This window comes from Schistocerca nitens, chromosome 11 (assembly GCF_023898315.1).
Source record: "Schistocerca nitens isolate TAMUIC-IGC-003100 chromosome 11, iqSchNite1.1, whole genome shotgun sequence".
In the NCBI taxonomy this organism is placed as follows: Eukaryota; Metazoa; Arthropoda; class Insecta; order Orthoptera; family Acrididae; genus Schistocerca; species Schistocerca nitens.
This window is the reverse complement of record NC_064624.1, coordinates 139,786,314-139,809,147: the sequence shown is the minus strand read 5'-3', so window position 1 is coordinate 139,809,147 and position 22,834 is coordinate 139,786,314. Positions and strand designations below refer to the sequence as shown.

The following is a 22,834-nucleotide window of genomic DNA, read 5'->3' as shown; positions in this document are numbered from 1 at the left end:
AGTCCATGTTAAGATAGGCAACGTCAAGGACAGTGGAAGTCAAGGAGCGCCGTGGTCCCGTGGTTAGCGTGAGTAGCTGCGGACCGAGAGGTCCTTGGTACAAGTCTTCCGTCGACTTATAATTTTACTTTCTTTATTTTCGCAAAGTTATGATCAGTCAAAACATTTGATCGCAAGGTCATAGGTGAACCGATTCCTCCACAGGAAAATACGTCTGATATATTCTATACGACACGTGACGGCATGTGCGTCACATGACAAGAATATGTTTTCGACCCACCTAACTTGTACACTTGGCGAATGGGTAAAAAGATTTTTCTACCTTGCCCGATTTAGGTTTTCTTGTGGATGTGATAATCACTCCCCAAAAAGCGATGAAAACATAAGAGTCTGACACAAACTGAAAATAAAAAATTAAAATTTTCACTTGGTGGAAGACTTGAACCGAGGACCTCTCGTTCTGCAGCTGCTCACGCTAACCACGGGACCACGGCGATACTGAACTCTAATTGGTCTTGATGTTGCTTATCTATCACGTGGACTACTCAGTTTGTATATTTTGCTTATTTTTTCATAGTTCCACACAACTTCTTCCTGTTTTCTCGATTGATCTGTGTTCAGTTTTTCAAGGCCTTTCCACTGTGCCAACTTATAACTAAATCTGAGGGGGGTGCGATGGGGAGGTTCCCTTGTGAGTATTAGCGTGTGCAGTGGGTTCCCCATCAACTGACTGCCGGACAGCGCAATACTCGAATGGTGCTGTCTTTGGTTCAAATGGCTCTGAGCACTATGGGACTCAACTGCTGAGGTCATTAGTCCCCTAGAACTTAGAACTAGTTAAACCTAACTAACCTAAGGACATCACAAACATCCATGCCCTAGGCAGGATTCGAACCTGCGACCGTAGCGGTCACGCGGTTCCAGACTGCAGCGCCTTTAACCGCACGGCCACTTCGGCCGGCGGTGCTGTCTTTGAATCAGGGTGCGATTTGTGGTTTTACCAGTCTGGGGGATGTCTTAGGGGGTTAGTAGAATTATATATGTTACTAGCTTGGACCGTGGCGTTACGCATGGTTAAACAGCTATTTATAAATAGATGTTAATGGCGAAACTCACTATTGACGCGTATGCGCTATCAGAAAAGCCATCCCTTGTTATTTCTTTAAAAGTACATTATAGGTAAAGCTTATTTACAAAATCATCTACGTGCGGGTACAGATATACAAGGGGAATTCAAAAAGTAGAGGCACATTTGTGAAAAGTGGTACTTATTCTAATGATAGAAAACTGAAACATATTAATAGTATTAATAGTAAGACTTATTAAAAACATTCAGTATTCGGCTCCACAAATTTATGTGTAAAGTTTCACTCCAGTGCGTGGGAAATAAACATCCCAGGTTGGGATGCAAAACTAAAACCAGAGGAGGTTCAAATGGTTCAAATGGCTCTGAGAACTTAGAACTAGTTAAACCTAACTAACCTAAGGACATCACACACATCCATGCCCGAGGCAGGATTCGAACCTGCGACCGTAGCGGTCGCGCGGTTCCAGACTGAAGCGCGTAGAACCGCTTGGCACCAGACGAGGGGATGGTCTGATGCAGAGGGGGGGAAATCCGCTCCGTCCTCCCCTGCAAATCGCACACTGCTTTGAATCATCTGCAACGTTATCGTGAGGAGGAATACGGCTTTCCGTCGCGTATTGCCACAGGTGACGAAACATGGTGTCACCATTTGAACCGTGTAGTGTTTAATAGAAAAGGAAAAGATAAGAAAAGAAAACGTTGAAAATGTGGGAAGAAATGGTGAATAAGAAGGGGGTTTTTAAAATCGCTAATGACCGTGAAAAAGGGAAAGAATAAAATGCTAATCGGTCTTCGTATTACAGAAAAGCTATCGGACTTCGTGATTCGGATTGTTGGGGTGGTCCTTGTGGCGTTTCTGAGCAAAAGTCAAACCAATTTCCACTACAAAAATTATTTGAAAGAGAACAGAGAATAACAAAATGTGATTAACAGGGGAAATGGCGTAGATAAGAGTACATTCATTACCGTGTTAATATGTTTTCTCTCGTGCGGCGTTCAGGTCTTGTTCTGCAACAATCTCCTGCATCATTTCTGCACGAAAAAGTCGTAGCTGCTCCAAGATCTTGGAGTAAATTTCATCGCCCAGGAATTACTAATGTCTACCAATGAATACCATCTTGATATTGAATGCAATGTATTTTACGGCTGCTTCCATCCTCCAAATTTCATACAAGCTTCCACAATGCTATATGTCTGCACATCAATAAGTTTTTACGTCTGAATCATATAAGTCAAGTTAAGCTTCCGCTCTCAAAAGACAATAGCGGGTAGACAACAAAAAGGGTCACAATTTTTGTACCTTCATTTTCTTATAAATATTTTCTCTGCCGTCGAGCGCTCATACCGCTGCGACGGTATAATTTATATCTGAGGGAACGAGTGTAGCGCGGCGAAGTTCAAAGTCCCGCTACAACCGGAAAGCAAGCGTCAGAGCAAGCTGTGGAGACGTGCGACTTCACCACCTCCAAAGAAATCAAAGGCCGTGTGCACCAGTTCTGATAAGGTCATGATGTCCTCATTTTTTCACCATAAGGGCCGACTGGTTGTCGAGTTCCTGGGACGGGGAACCACCACGAATGCTCGGCGTTATCAAGCCACTTTACAAAACCTTCCAGGAGCCACCAAGTTGAAACACCGAGGCATGTTGTCCAGTGGTGTTATCTTCCTGCATGATAATTCCTGCCCATACGTGGTCAATGTAGTGATGACAACATTGCGGCAGTTTCGGTGGGAAACACAGGAACATCCACCGTACAGTCCCGACCTCTCACCGTGTAACTTTCATGTGTTTGGGCCTCTAAAACGAGCTATTCGTGGATACCAATACGCAACGGACGAAGAAGTGTGTGACTGGGTCCAGGCCTGGATCTGACACCAGCCTACTGGCTTCTTCAAGGATGGAATTGACCGGCTAGTGTCGCAATGGCATAAATTTGCCAACAGTTTTGGCGACTATTTTTGACTATGTGTACTGTGTGTAACTACAATTTTGAGTTAATAAAATCATTACCGTTACTTTACACTAGTGACGTGGTTTTATCTGAATGCCCGTTATATTACATAAACACAGAAGGAAGAATGAGATTGAAGAGTATACACACAATGAGCAAATTATGCACTCTATTCTAGGTAATGACACATGCAGAAGACATTCAATAATTAATGTACACTACTGGCCATTAAAATTGCTACACCACGAAGATGATGTGGGACAGACGTGAAATTTAACCGACAGGAAGAAGATGCTGTGATATGCAAATGATTAACTTTTCAGAGTATTCACACACGTTTGCGCCGGTGGTGACACCTACAACGTGCTGACGTGAGGAAAGTTTCCAACCTATTTCTCATACACAAGCAGCAGTTGACCGCCGTTGCCTGGTGAAACGTTGTTGTGATGCCTCGCGTAAGGAGGACAAATGTGTACCATCATGTTTCCGACTTTGATAAAGGTCGGATTGTAGCCTATCGCGATTGCAGTTTATCGTATTGCGACATTGCTGCTCGCGTTGGTCAAGATCCAATGACTGTTAGCAGAATATGGAATCGGTGGGTTCAGGAGGGTAATACGGAACGCCGTGCACGAATGGCAACAGGTCATTTTTTCGGATGAATCCAGGTTCTGTTTACAGTATCATGGTGGTCGCATCCGTGTTCGGCGACATCGCAGTGAATGCACATTGAAAGTGTGTATTCGTCATCCGTATACTGGCGTATCACCCGGCGTGATGGTATGGGGTGCCATCGGTTAGACGACTCGGTCACCTCTTGTTCGCATTGACGGCACTTTGAACAGTGGATGTTACATTTCAGATGTTTTACGACCTGTGGCTCTACCCTTCATTCAATTCCTGCTAAACCCTACATTTCAGCAGGATAATGCACGAGCGTATGTTGCAGGTCCTGTACGGGCCTTTCTGCATACAGAAAATGTTCGACTGCTGCCCTGGCCACCACATTCTCCAGATCTCTCACCAATTGAAAACGTCTGGTCAATGGTGGCCGAGCAACTGGCTCGTCACAATACGCCAGTCACTACTCTTGATGAACTGTGGTACCGTGTTGATGCAGCGCGGGCAGCTGTACCTGTACGCGCCATCCGAGCTCTGTTGGACTCAATGCCCAGGCGTATCGATGCCATTATTACGGCCAGGGGTGGTTGTTGTGGATACTGATTTCTCAGGATCTATGCACCCAAATTGCTTGAAAATGTAATCACATGTCAGTTCTAGTATAATATATTTGCCAATGAATACCCGTTTATCATCTGCTCTTCTTCTTAGTGTAGCAATTTTAATGGCCAGTTCTTCCCTTCCACAGACCCTTCAAAGACTGTTTTTATGAGCAGTTCCTTCTTTCTTATGTACGAGCTTCATTCAAATGAAAGCTGGTCAGTGCGTCTAGCTTTGCCTTACACATAGTGGTGGCACCACATAACTGCGGGTACGGTGGTGCCATCAACTGGTAGAGAGACTGACGTGTGCGCACCATTTGGTGCTGCATAGTGCCAGTGTGGTTTCGTGCCGAAGAGAAGGCGGTCACACAACTTATCGTCCACTACCGAACCTGCAGGCGAGTAAGCAGGAACGACGAAGACTGATTCAATTTTTGGCAGCGGAGGGAGTTGGAGGCCGTGAAATGTGTCAACGGATGATGTGTACTGTAAGTACAGTCTGAGTCGTTCAAGTGTTGTGGAATGACGCAAATGATTCCTCGAGGGGCGCGAGTCACTGGAAGACGATGCTCGTCCTGGACACGCTCATCGCGTCGTCACACCGGATACGGTGTAGTCTTGGACAGCCTTAGAAGAGCCATCGAGTCAAAACTCTGAGGCATATTGTCCAATGGCTTCATCCTCCTTTGTGATAATTCCCGACCACACACGGCCAATGTGGTGAAGATGACACTGCAGCAATTTCGGTGGGAAACACTGGAACATCCACCGTGTGACTTTCATGTGTTTGGACCTCTAAAACATGCTATTTGTGGACATCAATGCAGAATGGGTGACAAAGTGTGTGACTGGGTCCAGGCCTGGATCTGACACCAGCCTACTGGCTTCTTCAACGATGGAATCGACCAGCTAGTGTAGCAATGGGATAAATGTGCCAACAGTTTTGGTGACTACTTTTGAGTATGTGTACTGTGCATAACTACATTTTTAAGTTAATAAAATTGTTACTGTTACTTTACACTAGTGATCGGGTTTCATCTGAATTCCCCTTATTCATTAACCGGGTATACCTCTTCACAATCGTTAGGTGCGTTGGCTGTGGTGTTTCAGCATATATTTTTGCCTTCGTTTTTGCAATGTTACCTGGAGTTACCTCAACTGTCCCATCTTTCATGGGAAGCTCAGTGTCAACAGAAAGAGTAAGTTTGTTTCCTCTTACAAACAAAATGATTTTTAGAAAGATATTACAATTAAATCACTACGCTTAGCTGCATACAGGCGTTGATATATGTCAATGGGGACAAGTGAAAATGTGTGCCCCGACCGGGACTCGAACTCGGGATCTCCCGCTTACCTGGCAGAGGCTCTATCTTTTTTTTTTTACCCTCATTTTGTTTGCTTTTGTTCGCTTCATCTGCTCGAGCCGGACGTCGTAAGACACCCTTTTAAGTTCGTCATTGATCGATTAACTCAGTTTTTTTTATTTATTTTTTTTTTATTTATTTTTTTATTACAGAGGACAGCTAACCCTCTGACCGAACACGCTGAGCAACCGTACCGACAAGCCACCGAGGGCACAGAGGATAGCGCGACAGCAGAGACTTATCTTAGTACGGCTCCCGTGAGATATACATTCTCAACTTACTGTCCCGCAATACATTCATAGTGCCCCTGCCCATTATACTCATACTCGCAGCTTTTTGCCGATTCCCGTAAGAGTTCGGGCACTCTTTTGCATCCGCACAGAAGAAGGTGGTCAAATGGCTGGTGAGTCTTAACTATATATGAAGATGGTATCTGTTCTTTCGGACATGTCATATATATTAGTTAAGGCTCACCGGCAATTTGATTATCCTCTTCTGTGCGGATGCACAAGGAGTGCCCGAACTCTTACGGGAATCGGCAAAAAGCCGTGAGTAATGAGTATAATGGGCAGTGGCACTATGAATGTATTGCGGGACAGTAAGTTGGGAATGTATATCTCACGGGAGCCGTACTAACAAGGGGAGGCCGCCAATTGTGAAATTCAGATTCGATTCATACTGCGCATAATAAAAGCTCATGGCCAGAGGTGTAATGTGGCAAAGCACCAAGATGCACTTCTCAGCCGTTGTCGAGAAAATCGACAGTTACAAGAAACCGTTGCGGTTAAATACTCTCTACGATTATTAGTTTTCCACAGCGTCGTGGCGCAGCGGTAAGCGCTCGGGTTCGTAATCCGAATGTCGCCGGATCGAATATCGCGACATGCAACATTTTTTTATTATTAGTTTTTTTGTAATTAACAATATATATATACTATTAATGGATTGCTTATGCATGTTGGTGAAGGCGGATCGCTCTCCAATTGTACCGCCTCCATTTTTCCCTTTCTTTAACAGGGTGTACCAAAGCTCTCCCGTCCGCACTGATTTTCGACGATGTTAGAAGTTGCGCTAGGGACCGCATCTACCTTCTTTCGAAGTTAGCAGGCAACTACGCTGTTATGCGGCGGCTCGTTTCAAGTGTAACGAGCGAGTAACGGAGTTTATATTTGATACCTGCCACAGCGAATTTGTGCTCGTGGGGTCTCTATTCTAATTCGAACGTTTGACTTACGCTGTACGTATTCGTTTCGGAATATCGTTTCTACGTCTTCCGTTAACTATACGTGGTAAACATTATGAAGACAATTAATAACATTTGTGAAATACAACTTTGTTTGCGGAAAACATAATGATGTTCGAAGTCGCCAGTTTTTCCACGACAAACGACTTTCAACAACTTATTATGTGCATAATTGTTGCAACTGATTGCCGGGAATTATATATATATATATATATATATATATATATATATATATATATATATATATATATAACGAGCGAGTAACGGAGTTTATATTTCATACCTGCCACAGTGAATTTGTGTTCGTGGGGTCTCTATTCTAATTCGAACGTTTGACTTACGCTATACGTATTCGTTTCGGAATATCGTTTCTAAGTCTTCCGTTAACTATACGTGGTTAACATTATGAAGACAGTTAATAACATTTGTGAAATACATACACACACATATACACACATTTGAATTACAAAAAACAAATACTAAAAAAAAAAAAAGTCGCATGGTGCGAGATTCAATACGGCGACCTTCGGAATACAAACCCAAGCGCTTACCGCTGCGCCACGACGCCGTGGAAAATTCTTAATCGTAGAGAGTATTTCACCGCAACGGTTTCTTGTAACTGTCGATTTTCTCGACAACGGCTGAGAAGTGCATCTTGGTGCTTTGCCACATTACACCTCTGGCCATGAGCTTTTATTATGCGCAGTATGAATCGAATCTGAATTTCACAATTGGCGGCCTCCCCTTGTTAGTACGGCTCCCGTGAGATATACATTCCCAACTTACTGTCCCGCAATACATTCATAGTGCCACTGCCCATTATACTCATTACTCACGGCTTTTTGCCGATTCCCGTAAGAGTTCGGGCACTCCTTGTGCATCCGCACAGAAGAAGATAATCAAATTGCCGGTGAGCCTTAACTAATATATATGACATGTCCGAAAGAACAGATACCATCTTCATATATAGTTAAGACTCACCAGCCATTTGACCACCTTCTTCTGTGCGGATGCAAAAGACTGCCCCAACTCTTATGGGAATCGGCAAAAAGCTGCGAGTAATGAGTATAATGGGCAGGGGCACTTTGAATATAGTGCGGGACAATAAGTTGAGAATGTGGGTCTCACGGGAGCCGTACTAAGATAAGTCTCTGCTGTCGCGCTATCCTCTGTGCCCTCGGTGGCTCAGATGGATACAGCGTCTGCCATATAAGCAGGAGATCCCGGGTTCGAGTCCCGGTCGGGGCACACATTTTCACCTGTCCCCGTTCACATATATCAACGCCTTTATGCAGCTAAGCACAGTGATTTGATTGTAATTTCTTTCTAAAAAAAAAAGGACTGCGAGGTCACCGGTGGTATCTGTTCTTTCAGACATGTGCGAAAGAACCGATACCATCTTCATATATAAAATCGTTTTTAAAGTGAAATTTCATGTTCCCATTCAACAGAGTGAAATAAGTTTAGTGTGATATCTGTTTTATCAGTGTGTATTAACATGGACAGTAAAACATGAAGAATATGCAGTATTCCTGCAATGACTAACTCGTTGCCCTGGCCTGCACTGACTGCTACTGCCATGCACCACCATAGCTCAGTCACTGCTGAAATACCTGTTATTCATCGTATTTTACTGTTCCTGTTAGTACATATCGATAAAACAAATATTGCACTAGAATAATTTGGAACAGCTCTATGGAATGGGCACGTAAGATTCTGGGGCGCTTTCTGTGTACATTGGGTGTCGCATGAAAGATCTAGTAGCAGTGTTTGTTTAGGCTGACTGCAACAGCACATTGCAAAAATAAAACTGCAAATAGCTGCCAAAACGGTAGAGAAAATGTGCATGGCAATATTAGGAGGTAGAGGGGGAATGTCTCACCCTTGTGCACGCGCTCGTGTTGGGTCCCCACTGTGTGTACCGCCCAACCTGGAGTTGACTAAACAATTAGAAACTTCATTCAAGGCTGGTAGCTGCAGTAAGGAAAAGAAAAGTCCTGAGGTGAAAGCAGGTACATGTGATCTAGGCACACAGTCATTAAATATTTTGATCCATGCCTATGTATGTCCAGTTCTGTAAGTGATTTTATGTTTTGAAGGACGCAGAAAAATGTCATTTGCACCTTCCAGGTTGCCTAGTGTATTTGAAGAGGTAATTTGGTTTGGTTAAGATTTGAAGTAGGAATTTATATCCATGGAGAAGAAATAAAAGCTTTGAGGTTTGCCGATGACAGATGACATTGTAAATCTTCTCGGACCTGCAAGAGCAGTTCAGTGGAATGGACAGTGTCTTCAAAGGACGATATAAGATGAACATCAACAAAAGCAAAATGTGGATAATGGAATGTAGTCTAATCAGGCGATGCTGCGGGAATTAGATTAGAAAATGAGATAGTTAAAGTATTAGATGAGTTTTGAAATTTGGGAAACAAAATAACTGACGATGGTCGAAGTAGAGAGGATATAAAATGTAGACTGACAGTGGCGAGAAAAGTGTTTCTGAAGAAGAGGAATTTGTTAACATCTAGTATAGATTTGTCAGGAAGCCGTTTCTGAAAGTATTTGTATGGAGTGTAGCCACGTATGGAAGTGAAACATGGACGATAAATAGTTCGGACAAGAAGAGAATAGAAGCTTTCAAAATTTGGTGCTACAGAAGAATGCTGAAGATTAGATGGGTAGATCACATAACTAATGAGGAGGTATTGAATAGAATTGGGGAGAAGAGTGTGGCACAACTCGACCTGAAGAAGGGATCGGTTGGTAGGACATGTTCTGAGGCATCAAGGGATCACCAATTTAGTATCGGAGGGCAGTGTGGAGGGTAAAAATCGTAGAGGGAGACCAAGAGATGAATAAACTAAGCAGATTCAGAAGGATGTAGGTTGCAGTAGGTACTGGGAGATGAAGAAGCTTGCACAGGATAGAGTAGCATGGAGAGCTGCATCAAACCAGTCTCTGGACTGAAGAACACAACAGCAACAAGATGTACTGACTGACATCGTTTTGGATTCAGAACTGTAGACCAATCCAACAAAGAGAGAGTGCAATCCACTGTCATAAGGGGATCATACCTATCTGTTTTAAGCTACCATACATAGTATTTGTAGAAGAAGAACATCAATGCAGAAGTGTAACACTGTAATGCGTGAAAATCCACAAATGCAGTCTTTTAATCTGAGAAACCATCCACGCAGCTGATTCGGGCACAAGTGATTGGTAGGCTGTATGCCAGTGATTATGCTCCATAAGCTTGTTCTGATGAAAGCTTCAAATAAACATACAGGGAGTACAATTCTTTTTAAGTTTTAGCATCTATATATTGGCACCTCTATTGCATACAAATATTTTCCACAATGTCTGTCGTTACATTTTGTGGATGTCAGTACGATCCCTGATTAATGGTTATGTTTCAGCTGTGTAGTGTGTTTCTAGGAGAATGAGTCTTTGGTACGGGTTTAGTTTCACTTTGATGGAGAAGGGCTTTTATTATAAATAGTCCAGAAAGACCATAGGCTTTATGCAGTTTCTCCACACAAGTTTAATTCCACACTTCATCATTGGAGTATTCCCAATAATTTCTTGTGAGTACTTGAAGTGTTGAACTTGTGCGATGCTGCTACATCTCTTCCGAAATCTTCGTGCTTCAATTCACGTACAGTCGTGGACAAAACCAGCGAGACCCCTCGCCTTTTCGTTATGCTGATCCGCACAGCTTTAAAGTCTGCTACACAGTATAACAGGCAAGGCGACGAAGTGCTACCAACGTACTATGCACAGGCATGAAATTGACGAACTATCCAAACTTTTTCAGACTGTTTTCAATCATATGTAAGACTGTACGAGGGTTGGAACTTAAATAGTGGCAACTACACTCCTGGAAATGGAAAAAAGAACACATTGACACCGGTGTGTCAGACCCACCATACTTGCTCCGGACACTGCGAGAGGGCTGTACAAGCAATGATCACACGCACGGCACAGCAGACACACCAGGAACCGCGGTGTTGGCCGTCGAATGGCGCTAGCTGCGCAGCATTTGTGCACCGCCGCCGTCAGTGTCAGCCAGTTTGCCGTGGCATACGGAGCTCCATCGCAGTCTTTAACACTGGTAGCATGCCGCGACAGCGTGGACGTGAACCGTATGTGCAGTTGACGGACTTTGAGCGAGGGCGTATAGTGGGCATGCGGGAGGCCGGGTGGACGTACCGCCGAATTGCTCAACACGTGGGGCGTGAGGTCTCCACAGTACATCGATGTTGTCGCCAGTGGTCGGCGGAAGGTGCACGTGCCCGTCGACCTGGGACCGGACCGCAGCGACGCACGGATGCACGCCAAGACCGTAGGATCCTACGCAGTGCCGTAGGGGACCGCACCGCCACTTCCCAGCAAATTAGGGACACTGTTGCTCCTGGGGTATCGGCGAGGACCATTTGCAACCGTCTCCATGAAGCTGGGCTACGGTCCCGCACACCGTTAGGCCGTCTTCCGCTCACGCCCCAACATCGTGCAGCCCGCCTCCAGTGGTGTCGCGACAGGCGTGAATGGAGGGACGAATGGAGACGTGTCGTCTTCAGCGATGAGAGTCGCTTCTGCCTCGGTGCCAATGATGGTCGTATGCGTGTTTGGCGCCGTGCAGGTGAGCGCCACTGCATACGACCGAGGCACACAGGGCCAACACCCGGCATCACGGTGTGGGGAGCGATCTCCTACACTGGCCGTACACCACTGGTGATCGTCGAGGGGACACTGAATAGTGCACGGTACATCCAAACCGTCATCGAACCCATCGTTCTACCATTCCTAGACCGGCAAGGGAACTTGCTGTTCCAACAGGACAATGCACGTCCGCATGTATCCCGTGCCACCCAACGTGCTCTAGAAGGTGTAAGTCAACTACCCTGGCCAGCAAGATCTCCGGATCTGTCCCCCATTGAGCATGTTTGGGACTGGATGAAGCGTCGTCTCACGCGGTCTGCACGTCCAGCACGAACGCTGGTCCAACTGAGGCGCCAGGTGGAAATGGCATGGCAAGCCGTTCCACAGGACTACATCCAGCATCTCTACGATCGTCTCCATGGGAGAATAGCAGCCTGCATTGCTGCGAAAGGTGGATATACACTGTACTAGTGCCGACATTGTGCATGCTCTGTTGCCTGTGTCTATGTGCCTGTGGTTCTGTCAGTGTGATCATGTGATGTATCTGACCCCAGGAATGTGTCAATAAAGTTTCCCCTTCCTGGGACAATGAATTCACGGTGTTCTTATTTCAATTTCCAGGAGTGTATCTATAGCCAGACAACTTGTCCGGCATAGTGATAATTTTGTTTACATGCCACTGTTAAGAATTATGACTGCAATTCAGGTAACACAATCACTTTCATATAACATAAACAATTTGAGTAGAGCATGCCAGGAAATGTCTCAGGAGGCACAGTTGTTTTCTGTTCCACACGTAATTGGCATTTGGAGTGACACTGCGTAGCAATGACGGGAGCTGTCTACATCTACATCTACATCTACATGATTACTCTGCAATTCACATTTAAGTGCTTGGCCGAGGGTTCATCAAACCACAACCATACTATCTGTCTACCATTTCACTCCCGAACAGCGCGCGGGAAAAACAAACACCTAAACCTTTCTGTTCGAGCTCTGATTTCTCTTATTTTATTTTGATGATCATTCCTACCTATTTAGGTTGGGCTCAAAAAAATATTTTCGCATTCGGAAGAGAAAGTTGGTGACTGAAATTTCGTAAATAGATCTCGCCGCGACGAAACACGTCTTTGCTTTAATGACTTTCATCCCAACTCGCGTATCGTATCTGCCACACTCTCTCCCCTATTACGTGATAATACAAAACGAGCTGCCATTTTTTTGCACCCTTTCGATGTCCTCCGTCAATCCCACCTGGTAAGGATCCCACACCGCGCAGCAATATTCTAACAGAGGACGGACGAGTGTAGTGTAAGCTGTCTCTTTAGTGGACTTGTTGCATCTTCTAAGTGTCCTGCCAATGAAACGCAACCTTTGCCTCGCCTTCCCCACAATATTATCTATGTGGTCTTTCCAACTGAAGTTGTTCGTAATTTTAACACCCAGGTACTTAGTTGAATTGACAGCCTTGAGAATTGTACTATTTATCGAGTAATCGAATTCCAACGGATTTCTTTTGGAACTCCTGTGGATCACCTCACACTTTTCGTTATTTAGCGTCAGCTGCCACCTGCCACACCATATAGCAATCTTTTCTAAATAGCTTTGCAACTGATACTGGTCTTCGGATGACCTTACTAGACGGTAAATCACAGCATCATCTGCGAACAACCTAAGAGAACTGCTCAGATTGTCACCCAGGTCATTTATATACGAGGGTTGTTTTTTAAGGGCCGTTCGCGGGGATAGTCCCGTAGTTCGCGCGGACGCCGCAACAAGCCACAGCGCCACTTGCTGGCATCCTTCCCGTTCACTCTGATGCAAGTTGCAGCTCTGTAGCTGACGTGTACGCATCGCTGTGCTACTTTATAATGTTTACGATTATTGAATCGCCCGCCGCGTGTGAGATACGGTCAGTGATACCTTTTTTGACCGCGAGAAGCCTATCAGCTGCAGAAATTCATCGTCAGTTAACTGAAGTTTATGGCTCGAATGCAATGAGTGAAGGTAAAGTGCTTCAATGGGTTAGAGAGTTTAAAAATGGCCGTCAAAACGTCCGTGACGAAGAACGCTCGGGCCGGCCCTCTGTGATCACTGATGATTTGGTGGCTGCAGTCGAAACAAAGATTCGTGGGGACAGAAGATTCACAATTTCCACTCTTTCTTTGGAATTTCCACAAGTTTCAAGATCGGTTTTGTACAAAATTGTGTCTGAAAACTCAGACTCCTCACAGAGGACCACAAAGGGAAGAGATTTGCCTCTTCATTGGGCTTTTTGATTCGTTACGAGGAAGAAGGGGATGACATGTTGAGTCAAATTGACACTGGAGATGAAACGTGGGTATCCCATATCACTCCCGAAAGCGAGCGACAATCGATGGAATGGCGACACACAACCTCACCCGTCAAGGTCAAAGTCAAACAGACGCTGTCAAAGCGCAAGATTATGGCAACTGTGTTCTGGGGCAAGACCGCTACGGTCGCAGGTTCGAATCCTGCCTCGGGCATGGATGTTTGTGATGTCCTTAGGTTAGTTAGGTTTAACTAGTTCTAAGTTCTAGGGGACTAATGACCTCAGCAGTTGGGTCCCATAGTGCTCAGAGCCATTTGAACCATTTTTTTGTGTTCTGGGACCGGCGCGGTGTTTTGCTAGTGGACTTTATGCCACGAGGAACGACAATCAACTCAGATGCCTACTGTGCAACTCTAAAGAAGCTCCGCAGAGCAATTAAAAAAAAAGGCGCGGCATGCTGACAAAAGGAGTTTTGCTCCTGCACGATAACGCTAGGCCTCACACCTCTCAAAAGACTCGGGATTTGATTGATTCTTTTGGCTGGGAAGTTTTGGACCGTGCACCATACAGCCCCGACCGTGCTCCTAGCGATTTTCACCTTTTCCGGTACCTGAAACACCATCTTGGTGGGCAGCGCTTCAATGACGACTATGAAGTGAAAGCGGCCGTGAACTCTTGGCTGTCGGAGCAGGCGGCCGAATTCTTTGAAGAGGGAATTAAAAACTTAGTTGTACGGTATGACAAGTGCTTAAATAAACAAGGCAACTATGTAGAAAAATTGGTAAAAGTGTGTAGAATCAGAAAATAAAAGTTTTTTTATAAAAGTATTTGTATCTTTTTTTAAAAATAAAAACGGCCCTTACCTAAAAAACAACCCTCGTAGATCAGGAACAGCAGAGGTCCCAGGACGCTTCCCTGGGGAACACCTGATATCACTTCAGTTTTACTCCATGATTTGCCGTCTATTACTACGAACTGCGACCTTCCTCACAGGAAATCACGAATCCAGTCGCACAGCTGAGACGATACCCCATAGGCCCGCAGCTTGATTAGAAATCGCTTGTGAGGAACGGCGTCAAAGGCTTTCCGGAGCTGTGAGCTATTGCTCAGTACGGCCCACGCAACTGGAGTACCGTTTTGGTCCGAGCTACATTTTCTGTGTGACTTTTTCCTGTATTCCCCTTAAACGTTAACTCTGTGCCAAAAATCTCACTTACCAAATCAGTATCTGATACGTCCAGCATCGCAGATCACTTAGTAAGTCAGTGGTAGCTCACACCAGCCTCTCGTTAGTAGTAACTATTCCGGTCTGGTGCTACAGTCGGATGGCCTTTGGCTGTAGGCATGATTACAGGGAGTTCTGCCATTCACTGCTAGATGGCAATGGCAGAGTTTTCGCAGGGGAGTCGACTTCAGTTCATCGTAATTTTGCCATTTTGCATCAAATATTTATATTGTTGTTGTGGTCTTCAGTCCTGAGACTGGTGTGATGCAGCTCTCCACGCTACTCTATCCTGTGCAAGTTTCTTCATCTCCCAGTACCTACGGCAACCTACATCCTTCTGAATCTGCTTAGTGTATTCATCTCTTGGTCTCCCTCTACGATTTTTACCCTCCAGGCTGCCCTCCAATACTAAATGGGTGATCCCTTGAGGCCTCAGAACATGTCCTACCAACCGATCCCTTCTTCTAGTCAAGTTGTGCCACAAACTCCTCCCCAATTCTATTCAATACCTTCTCATTACTTATGTGATCTACCCATCTAATCTTCAGCATTCTTCTGTAGCACCACATTTTGGAAGCTTCTATTCTCTTCTTGTCCAAACTATTTATCATCCACATTTCACTTCCATACGTGGCTACACTCCATACAAATACTTTCAAAAACGACTTCCTGACACTTAGACCTATACTCGATGTTAACAAATTTCTCTTCTTCAGAAACGCTTTCCTTGCCATTGCCAGTCTACATTTTGTCTCCTCTCTACTTCGACCATCATCAGTTATTTTGCTCGCCTAATAGCTAAACTCATTTACTACTTTTAAGTGTCTCATTTCCTAATTCCCGCAGCATCACCCAATTTAATTCGACTACATTCTATTATCCTCGTTTTGCTTTTGTTGATGTTCATCTTATATCCTCCTTTCAAGACACTGTCCATTCTGTTCAATTGCTCTTCCAAGTCCTTTGCTGTCTCTGACAGAATTGCAGTGGTTAGCACACTGGACTCTCATTCGGGAGGACGACGGTTCAATCCCGTCTCCGGTCATCCTGATTTAGGTTTTCCGTGATTTTTCTAAATCCCTCCAGGCAAATGCCGGGATGGTTCCTTTGAAAGGGCAGGGCCGATTTCCTTCCCCATCCTTCCCTCACCCGAGCTTGCACTCCGTCTCTAATGACCTCGTTGTCGACGGGACGTTAAACACTAATCTCCTCCTCCTCTGACAGAATTACAATGTCATCGGCAAACCTCAAACATTTTGTTTCTTCTCTGTGGATTTTAATACCTACTCCGAATGTTTTTTTTTTTCTTTTGTTTCCTTTACTGCTTGCTCAATATACAGATTGAATAACATCGGGGAGAGGCTACAACCCTGTCTCACTCCCTTCCCAACCACTGCTTCCCTTTCGTGTCCCTCGACTCTTATAACTGCCATCTGGTTTCTGTACAAATTGTAAATATCCTTTCGCTCCCTGTATTTTACCCCTGCCACCTTTACAATTTGAAAGAGAGTATTCCACTCAACATAGTCAATAGCTTTCTGTAAGTGTACAAATGCTGGAAATGTAGGTTTGCCTTTCGTTAATCTATTTTCTAAGATAAGTCGTAGGGTCATAAATTTTATAAACAAACCTTCCTCATGAATCAATCCGTCTATTAGTGATAGACCGAGCGAGGTGGCGCAGTGGTTAGCACACTGGACTCGCATTCGGGAGGACGACGGTTCAATCCCGTCTCCAGCCATCCTGATTTAGGTTTTCCGTGATTTCCCTAAATCGTTTCATGCAAATGCCGGGATGGTTCCTTTGAAAGGGCACGGCCGATTTCCTTCCCAATCCTTCCCTAACCCGAGCTTGCGCTCCGTCTCTAATGACCTCATTGTCGACGGGACGTTAAACACTAATCTCCTCCTCCTCTGACAGAATTACAATGTCATCGGCAAACCTCAAACATTTTGTTTCTTCTCTGTGGATTTTAATACCTACTCTGAATGTTTTTTTTTTCTTTTATTTCCTTTACTGCTTGCTCAATATACAGATTGAATAACATCGGGGAGAGGCTACAACCCTGTCTCACTCCCTTCCCAACCACTGCTTCCCTTTCGTGTCCCTCGACTCTTATAACTGCCATCTGGTTTCTGTACAAATTGTAAATATCCTTTCGCTCCCTGTATTTTACCCCTGCCACCTTTACAATTTGAAAGAGAGTATTCCACTCAACATAGTCAGTAGCTTTCTGTAAGTGTACAAATGCTGGAAATGTAGGTGTGCCTTTCGTTAATCTATTTTCTAAGATAAGTCGTAGGGTCATAAATTTTATAAACAAACCTTCCTCATGAATCAATCCGTCTATTAGTGATAGACCGAGCGAGGTGGCGCAGTGGTTAGCACACTGGACTCGCATTCGGGAGGACGACGGTTCAATCCCGTCTCCAGCCATCCTGATTTAGGTTTTCCGTGATTTCCCTAAATCGTTTCATGCAAATGCCGGGATGGTTCCTTTGAAAGGGCACGGCCGATTTCCTTCCCAATCCTTCCCTAACCCGAGCTTGCGCTCCGTCTCTAATGACCTCATTGTCGACGGGACGTTAAACACTAATCTCCTCCTCCTCTGACAGAATTACAATGTCATCGGCAAACCTCAAACATTTTGTTTCTTCTCTGTGGATTTTAATACCTACTCCGAATGTTTTTTTTTCTTTTGTTTCCTTTACTGCTTGCTCAATATACAGATTGAATAACATCGGGGAGAGGCTACAACCCTGTCTCACTCCCTTCCCAACCACTGCTTCCCTTTCGTGTCCCTCGACTCTTATAACTGCCATCTGGTTTCTGTACAAATTGTAAATATCCTTTCGCTCCCTGTATTTTACCCCTGCCACCTTTACAATTTGAAAGAGAGTATTCCACTCAACATAGTCAATAGCTTTCTGTAAGTGTACAAATGCTGGAAATGTAGGTTTGCCTTTCGTTAATCTATTTTCTAAGATAAGTCGTAGGGTCATAAATTTTATAAACAAACCTTCCTCATGAATCAATCCGTCTATTAGTGATAGACCGAGCGAGGTGGCGCAGTGGTTAGCACACTGGACTCGCATTCGGGAGGACGACGGTTCAATCCCGTCTCCAGCCATCCTGATTTAGGTTTTCCGTGATTTCCCTAAATCGTTTCATGCAAATGCCGGGATGGTTCCTTTGAAAGGGCACGGCCGATTTCCTTCCCAATCCTTCCCTAACCCGAGCTTGCGCTCCGTCTCTAATGACCTCATTGTCGACGGGACGTTAAACACTAATCTCCTCCTCCTCTGACAGAATTACAATGTCATCGGCAAACCTCAAACATTTTGTTTCTTCTCTGTGGATTTTAATACCTACTCTGAATGTTTTTTTTTTCTTTTATTTCCTTTACTGCTTGCTCAATATACAGATTGAATAACATCGGGGAGAGGCTACAACCCTGTCTCACTCCCTTCCCAACCACTGCTTCCCTTTCGTGTCCCTCGACTCTTATAACTGCCATCTGGTTTCTGTACAAATTGTAAATATCCTTTCGCTCCCTGTATTTTACCCCTGCCACCTTTACAATTTGAAAGAGAGTATTCCACTCAACATAGTCAATAGCTTTCTGTAAGTGTACAAATGCTGGAAATGTAGGTTTGCCTTTCGTTAATCTATTTTCTAAGATAAGTCGTAGGGTCATAAATTTTATAAACAAACCTTCCTCATGAATCAATCCGTCTATTAGTGATAGACCGAGCGAGGTGGCGCAGTGGTTAGCACACTGGACTCGCATTCGGGAGGACGACGGTTCAATCCCGTCTCCAGCCATCCTGATTTAGGTTTTCCGTGATTTCCCTAAATCGTTTCATGCAAATGCCGGGATGGTTCCTTTGAAAGGGCACGGCCGATTTCCTTCCCCATCCTTCCCTAACCCGAGCTTGCGCTCCGTCTCTAATGACCTCGTTGTCGACGGGACGTTAAACACTAACCACCACCACCACCTATTAGTGATAACTGAGTCACAATCCCCACAGCAGTCCCTGAGAGAAGCCTGAACATCCAGACAGAAATCACTGTGGGGATAGAAGAAGATTCAAAAATTTTGCCCATAAATTTTATTTAAGGGGCTGTGTTTGGTAAAGACTGTGGTATGAGTTGTTTTGTTATTGACTTTTTAATCTTTTTATATATTCTTTATTTTTACAATTTTTTTAAGTTTGTAGTACTTTACATTCAGCAAAACTTACTGTACAGTACTGATGTGTATGCTAAGCAATTTGTTATAACTTGTTTGAGGCATCGCAGTGCACAACTTTGCCCAGTCTGTTGGAAGCTGGTGGGTAGTGTGCTCCGGCAGAGGCTAGTCGAAGGCGATGCTGAAGTCCGTCTTGAAGCTGCGCCTGTCCACGGAGTACATGTTGTCTGCAGAGCACTCGTAGACGCCCGCGTCCATCTGGGTCGCGGGATCGATCTCCAGTTTTGACTTCACCTGGTCCTTACCGATGCGCCACTCGTGAACCTGTCGAAAGCGCCAGATTAGTGCCGTTTCTGACAGCCGAAAACAGCCATTATATGTACTGTGTGTTTCAAGAACGAAGATGAGTTATTTGAGTTGTTGACTACGACTCTTAGTAATTGTGGTTCAAATGGTTCAAATGGCTCTGAGCACTATGGGACTTAACATCTATGGTCATCAGTCCCCAAGAACTTAGAACTACTTAAACCTAACTAACCTAAGGACATCACACAACACCCAGTCATCACGAGGCAGGGAAAATCCCTGACCCCGCCGGTAATCGAACCCGGGAACCCGGGCGTGGGAAGCGAGAACGCTACCGCACGACCACGAGCTGCGGACTAGTAATTGTGTACTGTAATGATTCACTTGTGGAAAAAGGGGGGGGGGGGCGTGTAACAGAGTTGAGTTCCAAGCAGAGGGCTGTCACTGATTTTCTTTTGGAGGGAAACCGGAACATCGCAGATATTGAAAGGGTCCTGTAGCCACCTTTCATTAGTCCGGTAGCCCAATTTCATTAGCATTTCTCTTTCTTTTTGTTGTTTCTCTTTCCTCATATGTCTCATAGTGGTGTGATTGAATGAATGTGGTTGTGTGTCACGTTGCTAGACGGTGGCGTAGTCTGCTGCAGAAAGTCTGCGATAGTCGTATAGATTCAGGAGGAGTTGTACAGAATAGCCAACTCTCGTAGTGGTCAAGTAGGCAAATAGATTTGCGCTACTTGTGAGAAATCCACCTGCGTTAGGTTGGTGGCGGAAATGGCATCTTTGGGTTTTCCGGTCCACGCGGAGCGTGGAAGAGGCTGGAGAAGCGGGAGGCAGTCTGCCGCCGGTACGGGAAGCGTCCACAGCTGTGTTCCAGTCTGAGAAGGGTGAGTTAGACTGACCGCGTGGCGCGTTGTTACTTGGCGAAGGGAGAGCTGTTAGCTTTTGGTCTCGCTTTTCAAATCTGGAAGATTGCTTTGCCTTGTCGCAGCAAGGAATGCAAGACTTTGGCAGATTTTTCTTTTAGCGAATTTCTGTAGCAGACTTGGATCCGCCGGAAGAGCGCCACACAAAGGTGTCGATAAGAAGTGAGCACTCGCTTCTGTATGAATGTCTGTTTGCCTTCAGCTGTGCCTGCATTAGCTTTCACCTTTCTAAATATTTAGAGCCTTGCCTTCTCGTAAATTTTCCCTGCTTCATGTGTCTTTCGTCCGTGGGGAGCCAACCACGTGGTAGAACATTATAGTTGTTGGGCTACCGGCATCACTAACTGTCCGATGGCATGTTTGTTTTAGATAATGTTAACATGATTGTGTGATGTGATATTGTTGGAATTTGGCACTATAACTAGAAATTGTGTCTCCACAAACCACGTGTTATCAGGAATCGTGTACATGTCTCGCATCCTTATCTTAGGAATAAATGATTTTATCTACAATTTTCTCTTGTGTTCCGAGATTACGTTTTTGCGCCTAAGCCACTCACCTCGTAGCTTTCCCGTTAGCACATCCAATGCGTTTCCTTATGCACAGGTCCAGTGATTAGTCTCCCCTTGTATTTCATAACAAATGCTGTAGATTAAGTCTTATTTTCAGGTGTGTTTCTGGGAGCTGATCTTCTGCACAGTATTCTTGCATGTGCTATTTTATTTTAAATGTTTGATTGTCGTGAACAGTGCACGGGGAACACTATTAATTACATCGTATCCCATATGAGCGACATAACAACGTATGCATGTTCGTGACTTTTTGGTCTGTGATCAAATTAATTTATTTTCCGACTCGACCAAATCTTTGATTAGTTGTACGGTTAGAGTCGGTGGCGACCCTATTCTTCTCACGTTGATTTCATAAGCAATAAGTATTTCCATTCCCAATAATAAGGAATAACCCGTAGTAACCGGTTAGTTACAATATTCATAGGCGCTTGGAGAATGTTTATGGAGAGCGGGCAGTGAATAAAAGCAAAAGCACAGTGAGTCACTGGATGAACTGTCTGCCATCACCGCATGCAGTCCCCCGCATGCCGGTTGGCCGCAAACAGCTGTGGTTCAAAATGGTTCAAATGGCTCTGAGCACTATGGGAGTGGTCATCAGTCCCCTAGAACTTAGAACTACTGAAACCTAACTAACCTAAGGACATCACACAACACCCAGTCATCACGAGGCAGGGAAAATCCCTGACCCCGCCGGTAATCGAACCCGGGAACCCGGGCGTGGGAAGCGAGAACGCTACCGCACGATCACGAACTGCGGACTAGTAATTGTGCACTGTAATGATTCACTTGTGGAAAAAGGGGGGAGGGGGCGTGTAACAGTTGAGTTCCAAGCAGAGGGCTGTCACCGATTTACTTTTGGAGGGAAACCGGAACATCGCAGATATTCATAGGCGCTTGGAGAATGTTTATGGAGAGCGGGCAGTGAATAAAAGCAAAAGCACAGTGAGTCACTGGATGAGCTGTCTGCTATCATCGCATCCCGTCCCCCGCATGCCGGTTGGCCGCCGGACACTCTCAGAAACAAACGTTTTTCGTGTTGGGTGCATTTTACTGCCACCCACAGCCAGGTACTCCATATCAGCGACCTCGGTAGTTATTAGACATCGTGAGAGAGCAGAATGGGGCGCTCTGCAGACTTCGAACGTGGTCAGGTGATCGGGTGTCACTTGTGTCATACGTCTGTACGCGAGATTTCCACACTCCTAAACATCCCTAGGTCCACTGTTTCCGATGTGATAGTGAACTGGAAACGTGAACGATTACGTACAGCACAAAAGCGTACAGGCCGACCTCGTCTGTTGACTGACAGAGACCGCTGACAGTTGAAGAGGGTCGTAATGTGTAATAGGCAGACATCTATCCAGACCATCACACAGGAATTCCAAACTGCATCAGGATCCACTGCAAGTACTATGACAGTTAGAAGGGAGGTGAGAGAACGTGGATTTCGTGGTCCAGCAGCTGCTCATAAGCCACACATCGCGCCGGTAAATGCCAAACGACGCCTCGCTTGGTGTAAGGAACGTAAACATTGGACGATTGAACAGTGGAAAAACGTTGTGTGCAATGACGAATCACGCTACACAATGTGGCGATCCGATGGCAGGGTGTAGGTATGGCGAATGCCCGGTGAACGTCATCTGCCACCGTGTGTAGTGCCAACAGTAAAATTCGGAAGGGGGTGGTGTGGTCGTGTTTTTCGTGGAGGGGGCTTGCACCACTTGTTGTTTTGCGTGGCACTATCACAGTACATTGATGTTTTAAGCATCTTCTTCCTTCCCACTGTTGAAGAG

At 45.1% G+C, this 22,834-nt stretch overlaps 2 protein-coding genes and 1 non-coding gene across 4 annotated transcripts in view; 2 read left to right on the top strand and 1 right to left on the bottom strand.

The window, feature by feature from the left end:
* LOC126213518 (procollagen-lysine,2-oxoglutarate 5-dioxygenase) overlaps nt 1–22,834 on the top strand; it is a 516,340-nt gene that overhangs the window by 296,274 nt on the left and 197,232 nt on the right. The window lies entirely within an intron of this gene.
* Nucleotides 8,043–8,117, top strand: Trnai-uau (transfer RNA isoleucine (anticodon UAU)). The gene has a single exon. It is a non-coding gene; the product is annotated as a tRNA-Ile (tRNA).
* The window catches only part of LOC126213519 (immunoglobulin domain-containing protein oig-4-like), a 33,292-nt gene continuing 29,688 nt past the window's right edge, over nt 19,231–22,834 (bottom strand). For both annotated transcript variants that reach the window (XM_049941349.1, XM_049941350.1), the window contains exon 4: nt 19,231–19,562. In XM_049941349.1, the coding sequence (XP_049797306.1) occupies nt 19,404–19,562 (159 nt within the window). In that variant the 3' untranslated portion in view covers nt 19,231–19,403. The remainder of the gene's footprint in view (nt 19,563–22,834) is intronic.